General features: G+C 38.5%; 1 protein-coding gene across 1 annotated transcript in view; it reads right to left on the bottom strand.

Moving 5' to 3' along the window:
- Positions 1 to 22,959, bottom strand: part of LOC117416984 (vertebrate ancient opsin-like) — a 41,031-nt gene that overhangs the window by 4,948 nt on the left and 13,124 nt on the right. The window contains exon 3 of the mRNA XM_034028520.3: positions 8,165 to 8,398. Within this exon, the coding sequence (XP_033884411.3) occupies positions 8,165 to 8,398 (234 nt within the window). The remainder of the gene's footprint in view (positions 1 to 8,164; positions 8,399 to 22,959) is intronic.

Raw genomic sequence — 22,959 nt, 5'->3', positions numbered from 1 at the left:
ACAGTACATTTACTTTGGAGAATCAGTTCCCATTACTCAGGATTTCTGGCATGGTCAAGAAATGTATGTTCAAAGAGATGTACACACACCCATTTATTTTTTAACACTTGTTTATTAACTTTTCAAATGAACAGAAAAAATTACACCATAATTATCCAGCAGTACTCAAAGAGCCACCAATCGATTACAACATCAGATAATAAAGGGAAATAGAATCCCACAAAGGAGCAGAACGTATATAGAAAAAAGGAGACTCGTATGAAGAGAAGTTTAAAAGCCAGTGCAAGAAAAAAGGCTGCTAGGCTGTATAAAGCTCCATGTCAAGCTGTGACCCACTAAACCTGTGCAACAAATGGAGTGGGATCAATGGACTGACCTGCTGGTTCACCCTGTTATAATTGGTAACTATAAAAAGCTCTCCAGGAGTGAGTTTTAACTTTGTTTTCCTTTCCTAGAGTTAATTACATTTATAATAGACTTTCCTGTGTGACAGTATTAAATGATTGAATTGTACGTGTAATAAAAACCATGCCAGACACATTAACACAAGGACACATCTGTCCTCTGTAAATTCAAAATGCCTTCCTTACTTACCTCTCTTTTTCTTTCCAATGGCCTGGCCTGCTTTGTTCTGTTGCAGTGGGTCTTCAAACAGGATAGTGCTACTTGTATCTGTACAGCATTTTTAGTCTTCAACGCCTCAACTCACAATTTCCATAGTATGGGCTGGGAGGAATTGAAGACTGAACATGACATACAGGATAATATCTCTTCGACGCCTGGATAAAGCCTCATTTGTGACGTTTCGCTAACTGTGCAAAGCAAGGCAGTTTAAAGTTGATTCAATACAAAAAGGAAACTCAAAGTTAAATAAAATAAGAAGTAAGGGACAGAAGAACATCATAATATAATACAGGGGTTGGAGAAAAAAATGGAAAACACCTGCTGCCGATATCACACACTTTTAAATGTGCTTATCGTGATTAATTGATTTGTTGAGAAGCATTACGTAAAATGGTGTATTTCAGTAATCTGAAATTCCAGCTTCTCATCAGATAATGCCCTTTAGCAATAAGGAGTCAGCAAAGCCCCACAGGCGCTAACCTCAGTTATGACACAGATTACAGAGCGCTATTTGCTGTCACAATAACAGCTGGCATTGGCTGAGACTGTGTATCCATGTCAGTGAGTTTCAGTCATGCTAGGCAATAGAGCAGATCAGACATACTGATGGAGGGTTGATAGTAGATACTCGATTGGATTCAGCATCAAAATAAGGACAGGTGAGAGCAGACTTTGCTGCAGATTTCCCCCCTCAAATTACCCAAAGGAAATCATTAAGGAATGGTCACATATCATCTTCATTTAATAATTCATCCATGAAGAGGGCATGGTAAAGTTGAATTGGTAAACTGCAGGTGGCAAGAGTGGCTTCCTCCCTGCTGTGCACCATTGCAAAGCATCCCGTGGCTTTAAGATAAATGTCCTCACACATTTATGTGCGATTTGCATAAACCTGAGCCTACATTTCTAAAAGATGAATAAATCAATTTAATGAAAAGTTAATTAAATTAGTTTTTTCACATTTTCCCCCCCAATTTAGCCTACAGCTAACTTGTATTATTATTATTATTTGTTTATTTAGCAGATGCCGTTATCCAAGGCGACTTACAGAGACTAGGGTGTGTGAACTATGCATCAGCTGCATAGTTCACACAAAGTCTCACTTACAACAAAGTCTCACCCAAAAGGCAGAGCACAAGGAGGTTAAGTGACTTGCTCAGGGTCACACAGAGAGAGCCGGGATTTAAACCAGGGACCTCCCGGTTACAAGCCCTTTTCTTTAACCACTGGACCACACCGCCTCCTAAGAGTGATCGAGAGTAGTGTCCAGGCAGGGATTTATTTAAAAATATATATTATTATTATTATTTATTTCTTAGCAGACACCCTTATCCAGGGCGACTTACAATTGTTACAATCAATTATAACTCAAGCACTGTTGTTAAAGCTCTACAATTGTTAATTAAAAAAAAAAAAAAAAGTTATACCGGACTGTGACAGAGACTGATTCTTGGTGATAAATCTCCCTTTCGACCTGTGAGGGCGCTGTGTAAAGGGAACAGAGTGCCCTGGACTGGATGGACAGACAATTCATTCCCAGGGTTAGGCAGAAGTCAGCTATCAAGAAAGGGGGCAGAGTTATGGTACACTAAATCATCAACCTGGAAGGGAAAGGATGTGGCAGCCACGGATTAGAGGAGCGGTTGCAATTGTTAACCAAAGGTTAGCGAAGTGATCTGTTCCTTTGTATGGTTAATGCTGAACCGGAAGGAAAACCTGTATTGTTATCATGAGTGTTTTGTTTGTTTTTGTTGTGTCTAAAGAATTACTTGTTTGTTGTTAAAGGTCAGCACATATCCGGACATCACTGCACCATTGTTCACGATTAACTGTTTTTGCACCACGAGCACTATAGCACTCACTGTGGAATTGTCATTGTGTTTGTGTTAGGTGTGGGTGGGTGGGATTAAACCGGAGCAATACACAATGCTGTGTTGCCTGTAATCATTATTATTTACTTTTGTCATAAATCTTTGGAATATAAAAATAAAATACACTTGCACCTGGATTATCGTTGTCTGTCTGTTATTGATGCCTGCATCACTCCTGCACCTGCACACTGTTAACCATTTTGCCACACGGACACATTTCTACTGAACTTTTTGAAAAGTAAAATACTAACTGTATGTTTATGTAACAAGAGAATTCTGCCAATAAGTGGATTCTGAATAGAAATATGAATTTTCTGTTTACACAATGTACCAATTACTCAGATTTTCACAGTAATTCCTGTTACCATGTTTTTTGTTGGCAGATATTAAATTAAATCAAACAATTGTACAGCATAAAAAAGCTGCCTTCCTCTCCCTCAGCTTTACAGTTGAATACCAATCAATGGCAATTAACTTTTGCATGAGTGATTTAAAAGCTGCTTCGAAGCAAATGTACACATTTAATTAACTGAATACATTTGGTAATAGTTTTTGAAGTTGATAAAAATTGCAAAATATGACTATCCTTGTTAAAGCTTAAACATTTAAAGTTTTCTATATATGTTATATATATGTTGATAAGAAAAAATATTAAAAAAAATAATGTTATTATTTTTATTAATTTTATTTTTTAATTTTTTTTCCTTCTTATCAACCTTCATTTTTGTACACATCAGTTATATATATATATATATATATATATATATATATATATATATATATATATATATATATATATATATATATATATATATACATAATCATCATCATCATCTTCAGCCTTTTTAAATCCAATGCTGGATGAAGACCTCCCCAGGATTCTTCCACAAAAGCCTGTCTGCTGCGTCCCTCATCCATGTTGCTCCAGCGTATTTCCTAATTTCATCTTGCTGGAGGTCTTCTTCTTGGTCACTTTATATGTCTTGGGATCCAGTCTAGTATCTCCTTAGTCCAGCGATGGTATTTTCTTCTTGCTACAGCCCACTGCCATTTCAGTTTTTTCACTCTTCTAATAACATCACATACTTTTGTTTGTGATCTTATCCAATCCTTCCTTTTCCTGTCTCTTCTTGTTATTCCCAGCATGCATCTTTCCATACTCCGTTGAGTCGTTTGTAATTTTTGAGTCATTTTTGCATTGAGGGTCCAGGTCTCACATCCGTAAGTTAGCACTGGCAGCACGCATTGGTGTAAGACTTTCCTCTTGAGGCATAAGGGTAGTTTCCCTTTCAGAACCATGCTTAATCTCCCAAAGGCACTCCAGCCCATGTTTTTTCTGTTGATTTCGCACATTTGGTTCTCCGTTGCCGAAACTATCTGTCCTAAGTGTACATAGTTATTGATTTCTTCAAGCTTGATCCTATTGACTTCAATTGCCTGTGGAGTGGTATATTTATTGAACATGACTGGAGTCTTCTTCAGGTTCATTTTCAAACCCGCTTTTAATGCTAGCCTCGTGTAGTTCTTGTATTCTTGTTTGTAATTCTTCTGGGCACGTTGTAAATATGAGGATGTTGTCAGCAAACCGTAGGTGATCTTCAGCCCCTTATTTTCCCAATCCAGTGTTTTGAAAATGTCTTCTAGGGTGGCCGTGAAGAACTTTGGGGAAATTGTATCTCCTTGACAAACTCCTTTTTTAATCTTGATTTTGTCGTTGTTTTTATGGAGTCTTACTGTGGATGTTGCATTCTTGTATATGGTGATGATCAGGGGCCTCATTTATCAACCGTGCATACACACAGATCTGTGCGTAAACTGTGCGTATGCTCGATTCCATGCAAACTTTGTGATTTATCAAATTTCAACTTGACGTGGAAAAGTGCGTACCTCTATGCAAACTTCTGACCAACCGTACGCTACTTCCAGTGGCTGAAAAGTGATATTGCATGCTTGAAACATGTTTTGTTACGTATAACCATCACCATCATTGTATCGGTTGGGGTCAAGCATGTCGGTGTCCCCATCTGGGAGAATTCCCTCTACAGCGCTCTTGCCAATGATGGACGCGAGGCGTTGGTCACGGATGGAGAGGTCTGGTTCTCCGGTCCCCCCCTCCTGTAGTTCGCACACTAGTTTTTGTAGCCACAATGCGCCTTTTACCCTCAACCTTCATGTCGGACCATTTCTTTTTTATTTCGGTCATGGTCCAGCTCTCAGAACTCACTGAGTTTACAGCAGCGGTGACCTCCTGCCAAGCTACATATTTTTGTGTATTTGACAGACCACTACTTAAGCTGCCGAAAAGTGAGGACTTTTTAGCCTCCACCTCGCTAAACAGAACCTCAATCTCACTCTCTGTAAAATTGCGTTTCTTGGTTTTCCTTAGCTGTGCACCTGCCATTGCTGCTTTAGAACGTTTTCTTCTTCTTTCTCTTTTAGAATGTTCATTGTCACTTTGAAATATGCCGCTATTTATGCACCATATAAGGCTAATTGAGGGTGGGGAATTGAAGCGTGCGCATGTGCGCACATTTATAGGATGAGTGCAAATTTATGTGTTTGAGCGTACGCTCAAAATTAGAATCAAATTTACGCCAAGTTTGATAAGTGAGGCCCCAGGTCTCTACGTTTAATCAATTAGTTGTTTTTTCAGAGAGCTTAATACAGATCTTGTGTAAACAGAGTCAAAGGCTTTTTCATAGTTGATGAATCCCAAGCAAAGTGGTAGTTCGTACTTGTTGCTAGTTTGAATCACTTGCCATACAACTTGAAGGTGATCCATTGTGTTAAATCAACTCCTGAATCCTACTTGCTCATTTGATTGTGCCGAGTCAAATGTATCTTGAAGTTTGTTGGTGAGTATCTTGGTAACAATTGTGTAGATTATAGAAAGTAAGCTAATAGGTCTGTAGTTCTTGAGGTTTTTTTTATCTCCTTTCTTATGTAAAAGTATCACTGATGAGTTGTTCCAGTCGTTTGGCACTTTCTTTTGCTTAATAAAAATCTGGAAATATATGCGACAGTATTTTTGTAACTTCTTCACCGCCTTCTTTCACAATGTCAATCATTATTCTGTCTTCTCCAGGTGGCTTTCCTGTCTTCATATGTTTGATAGCATATTTCACTTCTTCTGGTAGAACGTCTGGAACTTCTTCCTCGGGTTGCGTTTTTTCCGCCTCGTCTTCATCATCTGCTATGCTGCTCTTTTCATCTTGATGTAATTTTCTGTAAAAGTCTTCGACTCTTCAAAATCAATTCTTCAAAATCAATTTGCGGTTCTTGATGAGAGTCCCATCCTCTTGTTTGATTGCTAAAATCTGTTTTTTCCCCTGACGATCAGTCTTTGTTTTGCTTTCTTCATGCTTCGGTTGTTTTCAATAGTTTTCTCTACCAACTTACAGTTGAACGACCGTATATCCTCAGTAATGTGCTTTCTTACTGTCCAGCAGAGCTTAATGTATTCATTCTTTGACTTCAGAGCTGCTGTTTGTTTCATTTCCTTCTTTTCTTCATGAGGTCTTTTGTCTCTTGCGTGATCTTCTGGTCGCATTTTGTACTCCGTGTTCCAGCGATGTTTTTTGCTGTTTCTGCAATTACTTGCGTCACTTCCTCATAGATTTTGTTTACCTCAGTTGCTTCATCTTTTTGCAGATCTTGAAGAGTGCTGAATCTATTCTTCAGTTCCAGTTGAAACACTAGGCTTTGCTTCTGGAGCATTTCTATGTTGATTGTGTTGGATTTCGTTATCAAGAGCTTCACTCTCTCCAGTGTTGTGCTTAGGTGTATTTTGCATCTTACAAGTCTGTGGTCACTTCCTGTGTTAAAATTGTTTAGTACTGAGACATCTTGTACGATGTGCTTCTTGTTGGTGAGTATGTAGTCAATTTCATTCTTCACTCTGTTGAGTCCTCTCCCTGTCCATTTCCTGATGGGTTTCTTCTGGAAGAAGGTTTTCATGATGAGTAAGTTCTTGTTCTCTGCAAATTCGACTAGTCTGTCGCCCCTCTCATTCCTGGCATCATGTCCATATTTGCAGACCGAATTCTCATATTCTTGCTGGGCTCCTATTTTGGCGTTGAAGTCACCAATGATGAACTTAAAGTGGCTCTTCCCATTTTCGTGTAGTTCTTGTACTTAAATCTAAAAATCTTCGACTTCTTCATCCGAATAGCTTGTTGTTGGTGCATATGGGCAGCAGTGTGGAGTAGTGGTTAGGGCTCTGGACTCTTGACCGGAGGGTCGTGGGTTCAATCTCTGGTAGGGGACACTGCTGCTGTACCCTTGAGCAAGGTACTTTACCTAGATTGCTCCAGTAAAAACCCAACTGTATAAATGGGTAATTGTATGTAAAAAAAAAATAATGTGATATCTTGTAACAATTGTAAGTCGCCCTGGATAAGGGCGTCTGCTAAGAAATAAATAATAATAATAATAATAATATGCTTTGATGACCTGAAGTTCATACTTCCTTGAAACTTTCACTATCAGTCTTGCGGACCTCTCTGATGCGCTGTCAACCTCTACTACGTTATTCTTAATTCTCTTGTGGACAAAGAATCCAACACCTCCTGTTCGTCCATCTGTAGTGCCTCCGTAGAAGAGAAGATGTCCACTCTTGAATTCTAGTAGTTTTGCTTAGTCCTACGATGTCCCACTTGATCCTTCCAACTCTTAAAGCCTGAAAGATATCTGCAGTTGTTCGTGGCCAGGGTCAGTGTTCTGTGGCAGCTTAAAATCGTAACCCAGTGATTCTTAGCACCCTCTGCCTCCATGCCTAACCAGCCGCTGTCGGCAATCCAGCTTCCGGGGAATGAGGGCCATGTTTTTGTCTGTGCTTTCATCATGGGGGAGTTGGCCATAACTCACCACGCTGACCTAACTCAAATGAAAATGGAAGAAATGCTAAAAGCATTGAATCAGACTATTGCGGCGCAGCAAGAAGCAAACCGCAAGCACCGAGACAGCAACCAGTGATGGAGGCAAGAGTTGGGGTTGCCCACACTGGAACCGGAGTTGCCCATGTCAGAGTTAGAGCTGCAGAAAGTGGTGTGGCCTGCACCATAACAAGAGTTGTGCTGCCGCCAGTTACAGTGAAGGAGGAGGAGGTGAGGAGCCCACCTCCACCACAGTCTCAACCACCACCAGTGCGAACCAGTCCAGCGCTGGTGAGTGCGGTCCCGTGCCCCCATGCTCATGGACACCCTGCCGTATATGATACTTTTTGGTTGTACTATGAACAGGAAGTTGTAACAATATAATGTTTCAGTTGTGTGCATTCTACTCACATGCCAGTGCAAAGTAAGTAATTAATGAGGCAGAAGCATTGTCTGTGTAGATTAAACAGAACGTAACATTGTTTGGCCTAGCAGGGTGGTACCCTCTGAGGTGAGGCTCAAGGTAGGGTGGCAAGAGTCATTGGCTCACAAGGGGAGGACCACCATAGGATGTGGGGGTAGAAGAGAAAAGAAAGATTTAAAAAGGCAATAAAAATCTAAGGCATATTCCAAGTTTCTTCAAAGGGAGAGCTATAATAATATTACTGGTTCACAAAAGGATGTGCAAATTAGAATAAAAATGTCATCTAACCTGATTCATGTAGCACAACAACAAAAGTGGAGTCAGTTACTTGGCTTATTTCATACCACAACAGACTAATATGTAACACTTACCTGTTTGTTCATAAATATGTATATGATCGGGTTGACAACTGTGCTGGTTTTTGCCAGCAGTGATGGGATGATGCTGGCCTCTGGTGTAATGAGACCAGGCTTCCCAAATGTGGCCAGAAGAGCGACTATCCCGTAGGGCAGCCAGCACAGCAGGAAGCAGATCACCATGGTAACCACCATGAGGAGGACCCGCTGCTCTCGTGTTCGTCCCATGCCTTTATTAACACCACTCACCTTTAAAAGAGAAAAGGAAAATGTTTTTAGATGCCTTTAGGCTTTACACAGTCATTCCTCAGGGGTTTACTTCAAACAAAACATGCACATTACAACAAATGTTGTTTTCTTGTTCAATGGCATTGTTCAATCAAATTTCCAGGCATAGATGAACATACCACTGCATAAACAAACATGTGAAACCAAATGGATTGACATTGGATAGTCTTTCATTTTAAAGAGCAAGTAGCTTAAAATCCCCTATTCATTCCATCATAGCTGCCAGTCTAGCCTTCTGATTGGCTGTCCTCTAAACGTTCACATGATTGAGGACCCCCTGATACTCCTGAGACAAACCCTCTCAAGACAAACCAAACAACAACCAATAGATAAATCCGTCACCATATGCTGGTCCCTAAATTGTACAATTTTCTCTTAATAAAAGTCTTTATAATGTTTTTATTTTTTTTTAATTATAACTGTTACATATTTTAAGGCTCTGCGGCCTTGTCCAACACCAGTCTATCATTAACTAGTGAAGCGTTGAGAATTGTGAGTACAACTGACATCAAACAGAGCAAGACATGTCACTGTTAACCAAGAATTTGGGTAAACTATTGAAGCCATTGCCAAAACACATAATGCAGTATGACATTTGTATTGGTACCCCAGCTGGAAAGACTATCAAACAGAGAACCGCTTGCATCTTACAATCACTGGTTCAATTCAGCCAGCTAAAGGTTTTTATTGATACCACAGCTTTTTTTTTTTTACACTTTGAAGCTTTAGCTGTGCCAGCTGTAAAATGTTAGCTGTAAAAATATTTTTTACCCTATAGTATATATAATATCAATGTTATTGAATATTGCTTGTTTTTCAAGTCCCTCTTGTAAATCCCTTCTCATTTTTCTGCAGATTTCTTAGTTTTGCACTTTATTTTCAGGTGAAGTTAATTTAACCTGATTTACTCCCTGTGCATGAGGGCCTCAGCTGAAATTTTAAACTACAGTGTCGTGGCAGGATAAATGGCCTCCACTCGATTCAAAGAAAAATACTGTCTGAGAAACTTAAACTGCAGAAAAACTATATGGTACAAGAAAAAAGTTTTTCAAATGAAAATAAAAAACCTTGGCTATTGCTTCTTAAGGTGTGATATTGGATTCAAATCGATTTTTTGATGCATCATTTCATTTTAAAGTTGTGTGTGAATATAATAAAGCAATCAAGTTGTTTCAGCCCATGTTTATCATTATTTAAGTAAGGTGGAGGGTACACTTTTTTTTCTATATGAATTCTTATAGTATTACCGGGGTACACTCCATACTGGTACACGAGTCAGATTAATTGTGGGAGTTTTGAACAAGAGCAGCAGCAAGGGTGACTTACATTATTAAGTGATGGCGGGTTTCTTTATGATCTATTGCGATGTGTTGAAAAATATTCAAGGGTTTTAACACACGATTGACCAATCATAGTGCAGCACCTGGTCCTGCCATTTTATAATTATGGCTGTCTGTGGGCTTTACTCAGCATGTATCTGGTTCCACTCACAGCACACACTTGATCTAGTTATTACCCATGGTCTTGACATCCAAAATTTAGAACTGCTACCCTGTAATCCTGCAATCTCAGACCACTCTCCTATTATTAATCCTGCTACCCTGTAAATCCTGCAATCTCAGACCACTCTCCTATTATTAATCCTGCAATCTCAGACCACTCTCCTATTATTAATCCTGCTACCCAGTAATCCTGCAATCTCAGACCACTCTCCTATTATTAATCCTGCAATCTCAGACCACTCTCCTATTATTAATCCTGCAGGCTCAGACCACTCTCCTATTATTAATCCTGCTACCCTGTAAATCCTGCAATCTCAGACCACTCTCCTATTATTAATCCTGCTACCCTGTAATCCTGCAATCGCAGACCACTCTCCTATTATTAATCCTGCTACCCTGTAAATCCTGCAATCTCAGACCACTCTCCTATTATTAATCCTGCTACCCTGTAATCCTGCAATCGCAGACCACTCTCCTATTATTAATCCTGCTACCCTGTAAATCCTGCAATCTCAGACCACTCTCCTATTATTAATCCTGCTACCCTGTAAATCCTGCAATCTCAGACCACTATCCTATTATTAATCCTGCAATCTCAGACCACTCTCCTATTATTAATCCTGCAATCTCAGACCACTATCCTATTATTAATACTGCAATCTCAGACCACTATCCTATTATTAATCCTGCTACCCAGTAATCCTGCAATCTCAGACCCCTCTCCTATTATTAATCCTGCTACCCTGTAAATCCTGCAATCTCAGACCACTCTCCTATTATTAATCCTGCCATCTCAGACCACTCTCCTATTATTAATCCTGCAATCTCAGACCACTCTCCTATTATTAATCCTGCAATCTCAGACCACTCTCCTATTATTAATCCTGCAGGCTCAGACTACTCTCCTATTATTTATCTGGGCGTGAGCAGATTTTGTTGCTATGGTTAGCAATGGGAAAGAAGACTGTGGGTCGTGATGCAAGTATTACTTACTTACGTACTGTTAAATCTTATGACTGAAGGTTTATTGCCGTTTTGCAAATACTGTAGTGGCTGATTAATTTTGTGAGTGAGCTTTTACTGTTATGCAAGTACTGTATGTTATGTGTCATTATTGTTAGCAGTACCTCTTCACTTAAAAAGTTGTATTTCAAATGGTGATAAAGAGGGAGTCTTAAGAACTTTTATGTTCTGGTTATCTATTTGTATGGTTTTAGTCAAGCCGAGGTATATTGAAGAGCCAAAATGGACTGAAGGCCAAATTCTCAAAGGTCTTTACCTCAAACTAACCCCATAATTTAATCAGAAATAAAAGAAAAACACCCAATGACATTACCAAATCAGAAATAAAAAAGCACCCCAATGACATTACCAAATCAGAAATAAAAAAGCACCCCAATGACATTACCAAATCAGAAATAAAAAAGCACCCCAATGACATTACCAAATCAGAAATAAAAAAGCACCCCAATGACATTACCAAATCAGAAATAAAAAAGCACCCCAATGACATTACCAAATCAGAAATAAAAAAGCACCCCAATGACATTACCAAATCAGAAATAAAAAAGCACCCCAATGACATTACCAAATCAGAAATAAAAAAGCTCAGACATTTATTCTAGGGGGTTAAGTAATCTTAAATTTGTTTTAGAAGTGAAATCTGTGTTTTCTTCCAATCCCCCACTGCTCAGCCGTCACTTTTACACCCAAATTTTTTCTTTTGTTCCTACTTTCTAAACCTTTTTTTAGCCAACCTTTGAATCTCAATCGCAGAATCTTTTGTAATCGTACTGTCTCAGTTTATAGGCAAAGTCAGCCTTTCCACTAAGCCAATGTATACATTGGCATCTTTTTTTAGCACAGGTGTTTTGATTTAATAAGCTTTTCTTAAGGCTTTTGTGTTCCAGAGGTTTATTCGCAGGATCTTACCAGCAGTTTTGTGTATCAGAAATGTGTTACAACATTATCTATACATCATTGGCATTTCCTAGTGAGTACAGCCTTTGGGAGAGCATTGCAACACACTTCACCTAGGATACTTACATTATTAATAAGCAGCCAAGGGGACAGCAACATATAGCAGCAGATGAACTGATATTACATAGCTTTGTTTAAATCATGCCAATAATTCAACCTGAAGTCGAGCTGAAAGACTGCTGTGTTAAATGCACAATAATTATTTACTGAGTTTGAAATGCTTAAACAAGTTCCCCAATAATAACGCAGTTTCATAAATCATGTTTAGATTCTTAATAAGAGATTTAATGTCATTTAATACTTGAGATTTGCAAATATCTTTTCTCAGCGAGGGTAGATGTCACCTTGGAGACATTCTTGATGCCTGCAAGGCACACAGGCTTTGAGTCTCGTGGCTCAGAGGTCTCTTAACTACAAGTGTCACAGCTGTTGATACTCTGGCATTTAAAGTGAGGGAAATGATTTGGCATTAAGCACAGTGTCAAAGTGACAGTAAAACAGTGGGCACACTGCCTATAAACCTAGTCTAATTATCACAGCATATTAAGAAAAAGTTAAAAAAAATAAATAAAATAAAATCTAAATGCAAAACAAACTGTTCAACTTGACGTGTCTTCAGTCAAATGAGCTAAATAATGGAACAAAGCATGTGTGAAAACAATGAATACAGGGTATGAAGGTTCACAAATGTTCTATGTGTGAACAGAAAGTACCTCCCGTTGAATGTGAATATCTAAAAATGACTGCAGAGGGGTGTAGTTCTTTCTTGATCCGCTTTTGCACCCCACAATGCCCAGCTGATCCATTGTGGAGATTTATGTTCTGAGGCTTGAATGTTCCCAGTCGTAATAATAAACCTTCTAACTTTCCAAACTGATGCTGGACCAACACACAGACATAATTCTTTATTGTACAGGCTGTCCTGTTGATTCGAATGTGTAGAGTAGCAGTGCCAGAAATCATTGTGGTTACAGTATAACATATTTGTTTCAGTCTGTCGGTATAACAGATAAACTATCCTGAATCTTCAGACAAATTACTTTATAATTCTTCTCTGCAGTGGTAGGTTGCATCCCTTAGTCCCACAGATGCTGACCCATTGTTCCTATTGAGTCAGAGCCATTGCATTGTCAATTAAGAGGGTGGAATCTGTAGGGTGTGTACTGAGTCAAAAGAGTGTTTATTGCTATTCCTGATTAGTTTACATTTATGGGTATCAGTATTTTTCAGTTTAACCTAATTTTTGCGGTTTAATTTTTTTTTTCTTCTTTGGGAATACGTTAAATTAATTTAAATTGAAACATGTTGACTCATAGGTGTGCCTGTTTCTTCTTCCCTGGAATATAGGTTTTAGTCATTTAGAAACTTACATTAACACATCTTCAAATCTAGGCCTCATGTTGCCTAATCTCCTGTGATTAGTTTCATGTAGTAAGTGTTTAATAGGATCTGTCTTCCAGTAATCAATAATGTGACATTTGAAAGATACAGCACTCTCACTGACAGGAATGCCTCATGGGCTTCTGCAGACCAGACCAGTCTATTTCATTTATTTTTTGATGAATTTTACATACTAAAAAGGAATGGCAGCACATGAGACTGACATCTTCCATAGTTATTTTAGAGCAAGAATAACACTAATGTTGCCAATGCAATCTTCACTGCATTTCAGAGAATCTAATTATTTAACCCATTCGATATATTATTATTATTATTATGTATTTCTTAGCAGACGCCCTTATCCAGGGCGACTTACAATTGTTACAAGATATCACATTATACATTATTTCACATTATACAGATATCACATTATTTTACATACAATTACCCATTTATACAGTTGGGTTTTTACTGGAGCAATCTAGGTAAAGTACCTTGCTCAAGGGTACAACAGCAGTGTCCCCCACTGGGGATTGAACCCACAACCTTCCGGTCAAGAGTCCAGAACCCTAACCACTACTCCACACTGCTGCCCTATATATATATTTTTCTGACATTACAATTCTAAAAGTAATAATAAACAACTTAAGACCACCTATACTCTGTCATTATTGTTGTTTTTTTCTTCAAATATTCCAATCATTTCATGGTGTCTTCCTCCTTGATGATTGATCCTATACCTGTTCTCCAGGAGTACTGGGCAGAAAGCTTCACTATACACTGAATAATGTGTCATAAGGAAAGGACAACCTCAGCAGGGACTGCACATGCTTCACTTAATGCTGTCAGAAACATTCAGATTTCTTTATAGTTTCTGGTCCCAATAGAATTTTTTTTTTTCTAGACATGTTAGACTAAAGTTGCTTGTCCTCTTGCATGTTCTACATCCGTTTCTCCTTCACTTGTAATATATTGTTAGTTAGAAAATATACTAACTTTCTGCAAACTATTGTGTTACACTACATCCATCATATATATATATATATATATATATATATATATATATATATATATATATATATATATATATATATATAGTCGCATATCTAAATGCGGTGGGATCAGAGTAAGGGCGGATATGTAAAAAGTCGGATTATTATTATTATTATTATTTGTTTATTTAGCAGACGCCTTTATCCAAGGCGACTTACAGAGACTAGGGTGTGTGAACTATGCATCAGCTGCAGAGTCACTTACAACTACGTCTCACCCGAAAGACGGAGCACAAGGAGGTTAAGTGACTTGCTCAGGGTCACACAATGAGTCAGTGGCTGAGGTGGGATTTGAACCGGGGACCTCCTGGTTATAAACTCATTTCTTTAACCACGGATTAATTAATCCAGTTTTAAATACCATTATACACAGCTGTAACAATTACTATATTCACACAACTATTGTTTAGAGATTCATTTTTTATTAGGGAGCTCCCCTAAATCTCTTGTTTAGAAAGATACAGGGTATTAATGCTTGTGACAAAAGTAGCCGTATGGGACGGGCGGATACGCGACGGATTACTGTATATATATTTCTTTTCATGTAGCGCCATTGAATATGAAGTTATTTGATGCTAGATTTCCCAACTGTTGGATAAAACCAGTTATGACTGATCATGGATAAAATTAGTTAAAAAGCAGCACTGTTCAGCTAGAAAGTAATTCTTTTTAATAATGTTCCAACTTAGTATAGAGTACATAATAACGTATTTACAAGCATTTAAAGAGCACTATCTCAATTCAGATAAATGAATACACCATTACCCTCTCTTAATCAGTTTACTTCAGCAGCATGCTGTTTATAAACCACACAGATAAATCTTATGACCTGCAAGCTTGTTCTTCTCAAGCACTTGGAAGGATGTTACAGACAGTTAGATGAAAAATTCAAACAAAGGAATAGCAAATAGCCCACAAATGTTGTATGCAGTGTTCATCAAGCAGCATGCTGGGGATACCAATTGCTGAATTAGTTTTGTTGTATCCGCATTTTCCCAAGAATTAACTTTAAAATCCTGCACTGCTCTCACTAGAATGATTAAGATTCAAGTATGCTAGTGCATTCCAACACACATATCAGTTATAACCAGTGCATATTATTGAATAAAAGAAAATAGCGTAGGTGTATTTTGCTAAGACTCCTGTTTTCCGTTAACCAGACTGCAATGAACCTTCATTTTTTATTTTTATAATTAATATTGTATTGCTTTTTTCATATACAATCTAATAACAATACATGTGTCAGTTAATCTGCCTGCATGTAATCAATACATAGTAAAGTACAAGGTAATTAGAAAGTATGTTTACCACATCAATGATATGGTGCATTGATGTCATAAACTTAATTTCTAATCACCCTGTATATCACAATGTTTCTGAAATGTCACACAATCAGTATTGTGGCGGGTCTCTCGTGCATTTATCACTTCTGTAATAATATATTTTGTCTCGAGGATCTATATATATATATATATATATATATATATATATATATATATATATATATATATATATATATCATCTAAATATAGCTGCCCTAAACCTCGGAAACTGTCTGCTGCTGCCTTCCCTCCCGGCACGCACCATAAACCGACTGCAGCTACTTCAGAATGTCATAATTATAAAGTGTTTTATAACCATAACTGAAAAGGGGACATTTTCTACAGAGGTGACATTTCTTTGGGTCAACTTTTGTTAACATGCAGGAGAAGTCTTTTTGTATTTAAAATAAAACTGAATAAATATAAGATAATGAAGCAATGTTTTATGCACCTTGTCCATGCTGTGTTTCTCAGTAGGTGAAATGAGTGAATCACTTGGAATAGCACAAAAACAAGTCATTCAAATAAGAAAGGAAATTTTAATATTTATGGGGAAAGTCCCTATATGATGTTGAAACAGGTGAATAATTTTAGGACTTCAGCTGTCAATAATGTTCTTTTAATAAATATGTATGTTACCTAGTTCCAATGAATATTAAAGAGAAATGTATTGGGCTTTGCATTTGATGCATGTAATTATTATTATAAAATCTATTAGTGTGGTTACTGGTTAGGTGAATCAGATTTTTATTTTTTTATGTAAAAATCTATGGAAGTTGGAATACATTTGTTTTGCACTTAAAACTTTTTTTAAACATTAAGAAAGAAAAATCTATTAGCTGTGCAGCTGTGGATTAATTCCTGTCTGAGTATCAAAAACAGGACGTACAAAGTGACATGGAAATGATTTCTCAGGGAGAATTGTTGAAACTAAAAGATGTGTACTGTATACCTAAATCTTTAATGAATAGAAACAAGTTTCTCATTTTAATATTGCTGTGCCATGCGTAAAATGGTTCATGAATAATGACTAAGTTTGGTACTTGGATGTGCAAATTATTTATTCGGACCAGACAATGCAGTGTGGCATACAGATGTTTAGTATTAAATTTAATCACCTCATATGATGCTATTTCCCTGTACACACTAGCTAAATAACGCACAATCAAAATGCATTGAAACCATGTAATTACTGTTTATTTAGTTCAAAACATGATGTGCGCATTTTATATAGAATGTGAATGCTATTTACCACCTATTGTTTCCTCATTAATTAAGTTTTTCCAAGAGACAATGGAGTGTGAAAACTGAGCCAAACTTTCTCATCTTTATATAAAAAGGTTCCATTCTCAGAATACTGTAACATCTGCTCTATTATAATACAAACCAGACAGCTATAGTCCACTTGTAATTCATATGCATTTTTGCTCAGAGCGATACATTAATTAACACCAATAAACCGTATATTGTCTACGTTATCCTAGCAGCAGCATTTTTTTTATGTTTCACTAGTTTTCTTTGAGCACTGTTACTAATGACAGCTTAGATACATTAAAATACTGACTAATAATGTTTTCTTTTTTTCTTCTTTTTTTAATGACTGCAAAAAATGAGAGGAAGTCAATTGTTGGTGACCATGGAGGGAAAAAAAGGAAGTGTCTGCTTTTTAAGAATTTGGGTTATTATAGGAAGAAATGTATTCTTTTTCAATCCACATTTTTTTCTCCAAATTAACTAAAATTCAATCTAAAAGTAGTTTGAAAGAGATTTTAACTGCAGTAAATGGGTGTGTAGCACCTATTTTTATGAACTCAGTATACCCGCTGTGTTTGCCACGCGGGTTACCTGTGCCTCTGCTGCATATGCCCTTCTCAGGTGTGTCTCCGTAACCCTGCATTGTGGGTTCGGGCGCACAGGGTCTTTGGGCATTGCCCCCCACCGGCAGAGCAGTGGCGGCATATGTCAACCACCAGGGTGGCCTACGGTCCCCAGGGTTGCATCGCATTGCCTTCTGGATTTTGACATGGGCTCAAAGGAACCTGCTGTCCCTACGGGCGACACATATTCCTGAAGTGGTGAATTGGGCAGCGGACCTCCTCTCGAGGGTGGGTGCGCATCCGTCAGAGTGGCGGCTCCACCCTCAGGTGGTGTAGCGCATTCGGGAAGGTGCAGGTCGATCTCTTCACCTCAGCGGAGACGACTCAATGCCCCCTGTGATATTCTCTCCACCGCTTAGGCAGTCCACTCGGCATCAAAACCCTAGTCCACGAGTGGCCCAGAGCGCTCCTATATGCGTTCCCGCCAATACCGTTGCTCCCGACCTTTCTGCTGGCCCAGGAGAATCTGGTTCTCGACCCTGTGCCAGCTTTTACAAGTCCAACCCTGGGAGATCTGGCTTCACCTGGATCTCCTCAGTCAGACGAGAGGCACTCTCTGGCACCTGGAACTGGGCAGGTTCCAGCTATGGATCTGGTCTCTGAATTGTACCGCTGGTCAGCCCTAGGGCTATCAGACATGTTTGTGGGTAAGTTGCAGAACACTAGGGTGGATTCCACTGAACAAACAAGATAGCTTCTTCCTGACAGGGTAGCCGCACATTCCACTAGAGGGTTGGCTACGTCTTGGGCCCTCTTCAGAGGGGCCTCAATGTCTGATATATGTAATGCGGCTAGCTGGGCTACGCCGCATACGTTCTCCAGGTTCTATCGCATTAACGTGATAGATCCTTCCTTGCCTTCATTAGGCACGAGGGTCCTTGAGATTGCACGCTCACACTGTTAACCTTGGGTTAGGCGGTTCTGATGCGTACCTCGTATGCCGCCGTTCCTTCTCCCTAGCAAAGGCTCTGGTATACTTTCCCATAAGTAATGTTTTGGTGATCGTCTTCGAATTGAAAGGGAACATTAGGTTACTTTCCGTAACCCTGGTTCCCTGAAAGAGAAGACGACCACCAACCTCGAGGTTACATCGATCACCTCACGGGTTCGATGCAAAAAGAAAAATGGCTTCCGTGGAATGACGGTTTTAACCCTTCAGTAGGCGGGACCGAGGATGTCATCCAGGAAGGGGCCTATCGTCAGCTCTGATATAGAGAGCTCAGTAGGCAGGCATATCTCATAAGTTATGTTTTGGTGGTCGTCTTCTCTTTCAGGGAACCAGGGTTACGGTAAGTAACCGAACAATATAGGCTACAGACCCTATATTGTTAGGCCCATCACTGCAATTTGGCAGTAGATGAAGGCCTATAATTAGCATGCTTGGACCTGTCATCTTGTGTTCTAATTTATTTCTTTTTAAACTGCAAAGCTGACGTTATTGGTGTCTGGTCACTAAATTCAATGTTAACTTTTTGAATTTTTTGTTAGTTGCACTGTAAACAAATGTATGGGTACACAACACAGTTTGAAGTACAGTATGTTCTCATGCGCCAATTCTGATAATATCAAGTAAATGATCCCATGACCAACTAGGGCAAAATACAGTGTCGTGTATTGACAGTGGGAATCTATGAAGAAACAATAAAGACTAAATCCCTCTTAGCTTCTAAAATGTGATTTCTATATTGCCCTTCTCATGTTACCCTTCTGCTTCGCACTCTCCACTGCCCTTGCTATTGCCTATCATCAGTGGCAACGTGTAGGGGGGCCATCCTCTACTGGCTGACTTGTTATGCCTTCTCTACTGAAATGAAATGATGTATAACACCCCTCCCAGTTCACTTCCATTCTTAATAGCTCATTGTTCAGCAAAATCAATTATGGTCTAAACAAATCTAAAACAAGGAAGAAATGTATACAACTTTTACGTTATGCGCTTGAAATAAGCGACTTCAAAGAACGTTCTTAATCATGCAGTGCTACCTCTTTATTTCTGATGTCTTATCACTTTAATAGAATCATACACATGGATATACACAATGTATTGCAGGTAAAAATAGGTCACTATGGCATACGATTTCAACATGTAGAATGGTCTCTCAAATATCCACACTAACTAAATAATGCACATTCAACACAAGATGCAGATTGTGAATGAAAATCCCGTCTTTTATATTAAACCTTGGTATTATGTATTGTATTATGAGAAATTAACCCTGTTGTGACCAGTGCACTCAAATTAAAGACACAAAACTGTTGCAGCAGTCCCTCTGGCTGATTTTACTGTATTCCTCAACTAACCGCCTGTCTTGCCCCTAGCTGTTCTAGTTTGATTGACTGCATTGTTCTGCATGGACCCGGGGAGATTGTAATGAACAAGTGCAATGTTTGTTCTAAATGCATTATGTTGGCATTGCTATTAATTATTATTATTATTATTATTATTATTATTTATTTCTTAGCAGACGCCCTTATCCAGGGCGACTTACAATCGCAAGCAAATACATTTCAAGTGTTACAATACAAGTAATACAATAAGAGCAAGAAATACAATAATTTTTGTTCAAGTGTGACAAACCACAATTCAATAATACAGCAGATAATAGTGATAGTTACATCAGGATATGATTAAATAGTGATAGTTACATCAGGATATGACTAAGTACAAAATACTACAGGTTAAACACTTGGCAGATTACAGTATTCTGAAGTACAGGATTAAATGCAGTAAAATAGGGGGCAGATAAGAGCAAAATAAAGCACATTTAAATGAAGGGTGATAGTGTCCCAGGATACAACAGAGGAGTTCTACAGGTGCTGTTTGAAGAGGTGAGTCTTAAGGAGGTGCTAGAATGTGGTCAGGGACTGGGCAGTCCTGACATCTGTAGGAAGGTCATTCCACCACTGCGGAGCAAGGGTGGAGAAGGAGCGGGCTCTGGAGGCAGGGGAGCGTAGCGGAGGTAAAGCCAGGCTTCTAGTGATGATTTAGGATACTACACTTTGCAAGACACAGTTCAATTTACAATTTAAAAGATATGTATTGCTTCTAGAATATTCATTCTCACAACTTCAGAGGCTCTTTGTACATGAATAATACAATTCTTACAACATTTGGTATGTGTACAGTGCCTTGCGAAAGTATTCGGCCCCCTTGAACTTTGCGACCTTTTGCCACATTTCAGGCTTCAAACATAAAGATATGAAACTGTAATTTTTTGTGAAGAATCAACAACAAGTGGGACACAATCATGAAGTGGAACGAAATTTATTGGATATTTCAAACTTTTTTAACAAATAAAAAACTGAAAAATTGGACGTGCAAAATTATTCAGCCCCTTTACTTTCAGTGCAGCAAACTCTCTCCAGAAGTTCAGTGAGGATCTCTGAATGATCCAATGTTGACCTAAATGACTAATGATGATAAATAGAATCCACCTGTGTGTAATCAAGTCTCCGTATAAATGCACCTGCACTGTGATAGTCTCAGAGGTCCGTTTAAAGCGCAGAGAGCATCATGAAGAACAAGGAACACACCAGGCAGGTCCGAGATACTGTTGTGGAGAAGTTTAAAGCCGGATTTGGATACAAAAAGATTGGTGGTGGCAGCATCATGGTTTGGGTCTGCTTTTCTTCAGCAGGGACAGGGAAGATGGTTAAAATTGATGGGAAGATGGATGGAGCCAAATACAGGACCATTCTGGAAGAAAACCTGATGGAGTCTGCAAAAGACCTGAGACTGGGACGGAGATTTGTCTTCCAACAAGACAATGATCCAAAACATAAAGCAAAATCTACAATGGAATGGTTCACAAATAAACATATCCAGGTGTTAGAATGGCCAAGTCAAAGTCCAGACCTGAATCCAATCGAGAATCTGTGGAAAGAACTGAAAACTGCTGTTCACAAATGCTCTCCATCCAACCTCACTGAGCTCGAGCTGTTTTGCAAGGAGGAATGGGCAAAAATTTCAGTCTCTCGATGTGCAAAACTGATAGAGACATACCCCAAGCGACTTACAGCTGTAATCGCAGCAAAAGGTGGCGCTACAAAGTATTAACTTAAGGGGGCTGAATAATTTTGTACGCCCAATTTTTCAGTTTTTTATTTGTTAAAAAAGTTTGAAATATCCAATAAATTTCGTTCCACTTAATGATTGTGTCCCACTTGTTGTTGATTCTTCACAAAAAATTACAGTTTCATATCTTTATGTTTGAAGCCTGAAATGTGGCAAAAGGTCGCAAAGTTCAAGGGGGCCGAATACTTTCGCAAGGCACTGTATATACTGTATATAATACAGTATATACACATTCATAAAAACATTATCAATATTTATGTCTCACAACGATATGATGAAATTTAAGTTTACCCTTTCCTGAACTTCAATGAAACTATAATTTTGTGTTGGGCTATGGGTACTGGTGTGAAGTTAAATAATTTCTAAATACTGTATTTATCGTTTGAAAATTAAATATCATTTCTGTATTTAAATATTATTCCCCACTGCCATGTAAAACTTAGGCCTGGTAAGCAGTTAAAAATCAAGCAAAGCCTTAAATGCTCAATAATAACAAAATAAACTATTTGTTCTTTAGTGCAGTTTGAGCTAGAACCGCTACATGTATTTTATTTATAGTGACGTGTAGTCACTAACCTGGCTGTTAATGGGTCTTAATTGCTATTAATGGTCCCTAATTGTTCATATTGCTCTAGTGATCTAGAGTAAGTATGTGCCTACCACACCTGCTATGCTGCCTTACTGTGTCAGTGTAGACAGATAGCCTGGCTACATTCAGAATGGACCGCATTGTTTTCACTTTCTGTATTTGCTCGAGTAAAAGTCGACCTCGTGTAAAAGTGGCCCCCCCATTGTGAGGGCGAGATTTGGGTATAATTTCTTTTCCCCTAAATATATGTATTTTCCTGGCGGCGTTTGTGGCAGATTTGCAAAAATAACCATTTTATAAGCACTTCTACCTAGAACCGCCAGACGTGTCATTTTGACGCGTATTACAATACAGTACATGTTTTTTGTTTTATTTTTTTGGATAGCCTATAATAGTATTATTTTAGTATACAAGCCCCACCCCCACTTCCTTCCTAGCCTGCACAGAAGTATGTATTTCAATGGAATGTGGAGGTGGTGTGGTCTGGCTGTAATTGTCCCTCCATAGTGTTCATGCTGCCACTGGTCATCGCAATCAGTAAATATAGGCTTTTACTACAAATTATAGATCGGTTCATATGTTTGCTCGTGTATTAGTCAACCCCTCCAACTTCAGGATTGTGTTTTGGGTTTAAATTTCTCGACTTATACTTGAGCAAATACTGTACCAATAATTAGATAACGATTCTATCTAACAGTTTATTGTCTCTTTGAGGTGGAATGATTTCTGGTTCAAGGTTATTAGA

The sequence above is a fragment of the Acipenser ruthenus genome, chromosome 12 (assembly GCF_902713425.1).
Source record: "Acipenser ruthenus chromosome 12, fAciRut3.2 maternal haplotype, whole genome shotgun sequence".
Lineage (NCBI taxonomy): Eukaryota > Metazoa > Chordata > Actinopteri > Acipenseriformes > Acipenseridae > Acipenser > Acipenser ruthenus.
This window is presented reverse-complemented; position numbering and strand designations above follow the sequence as displayed.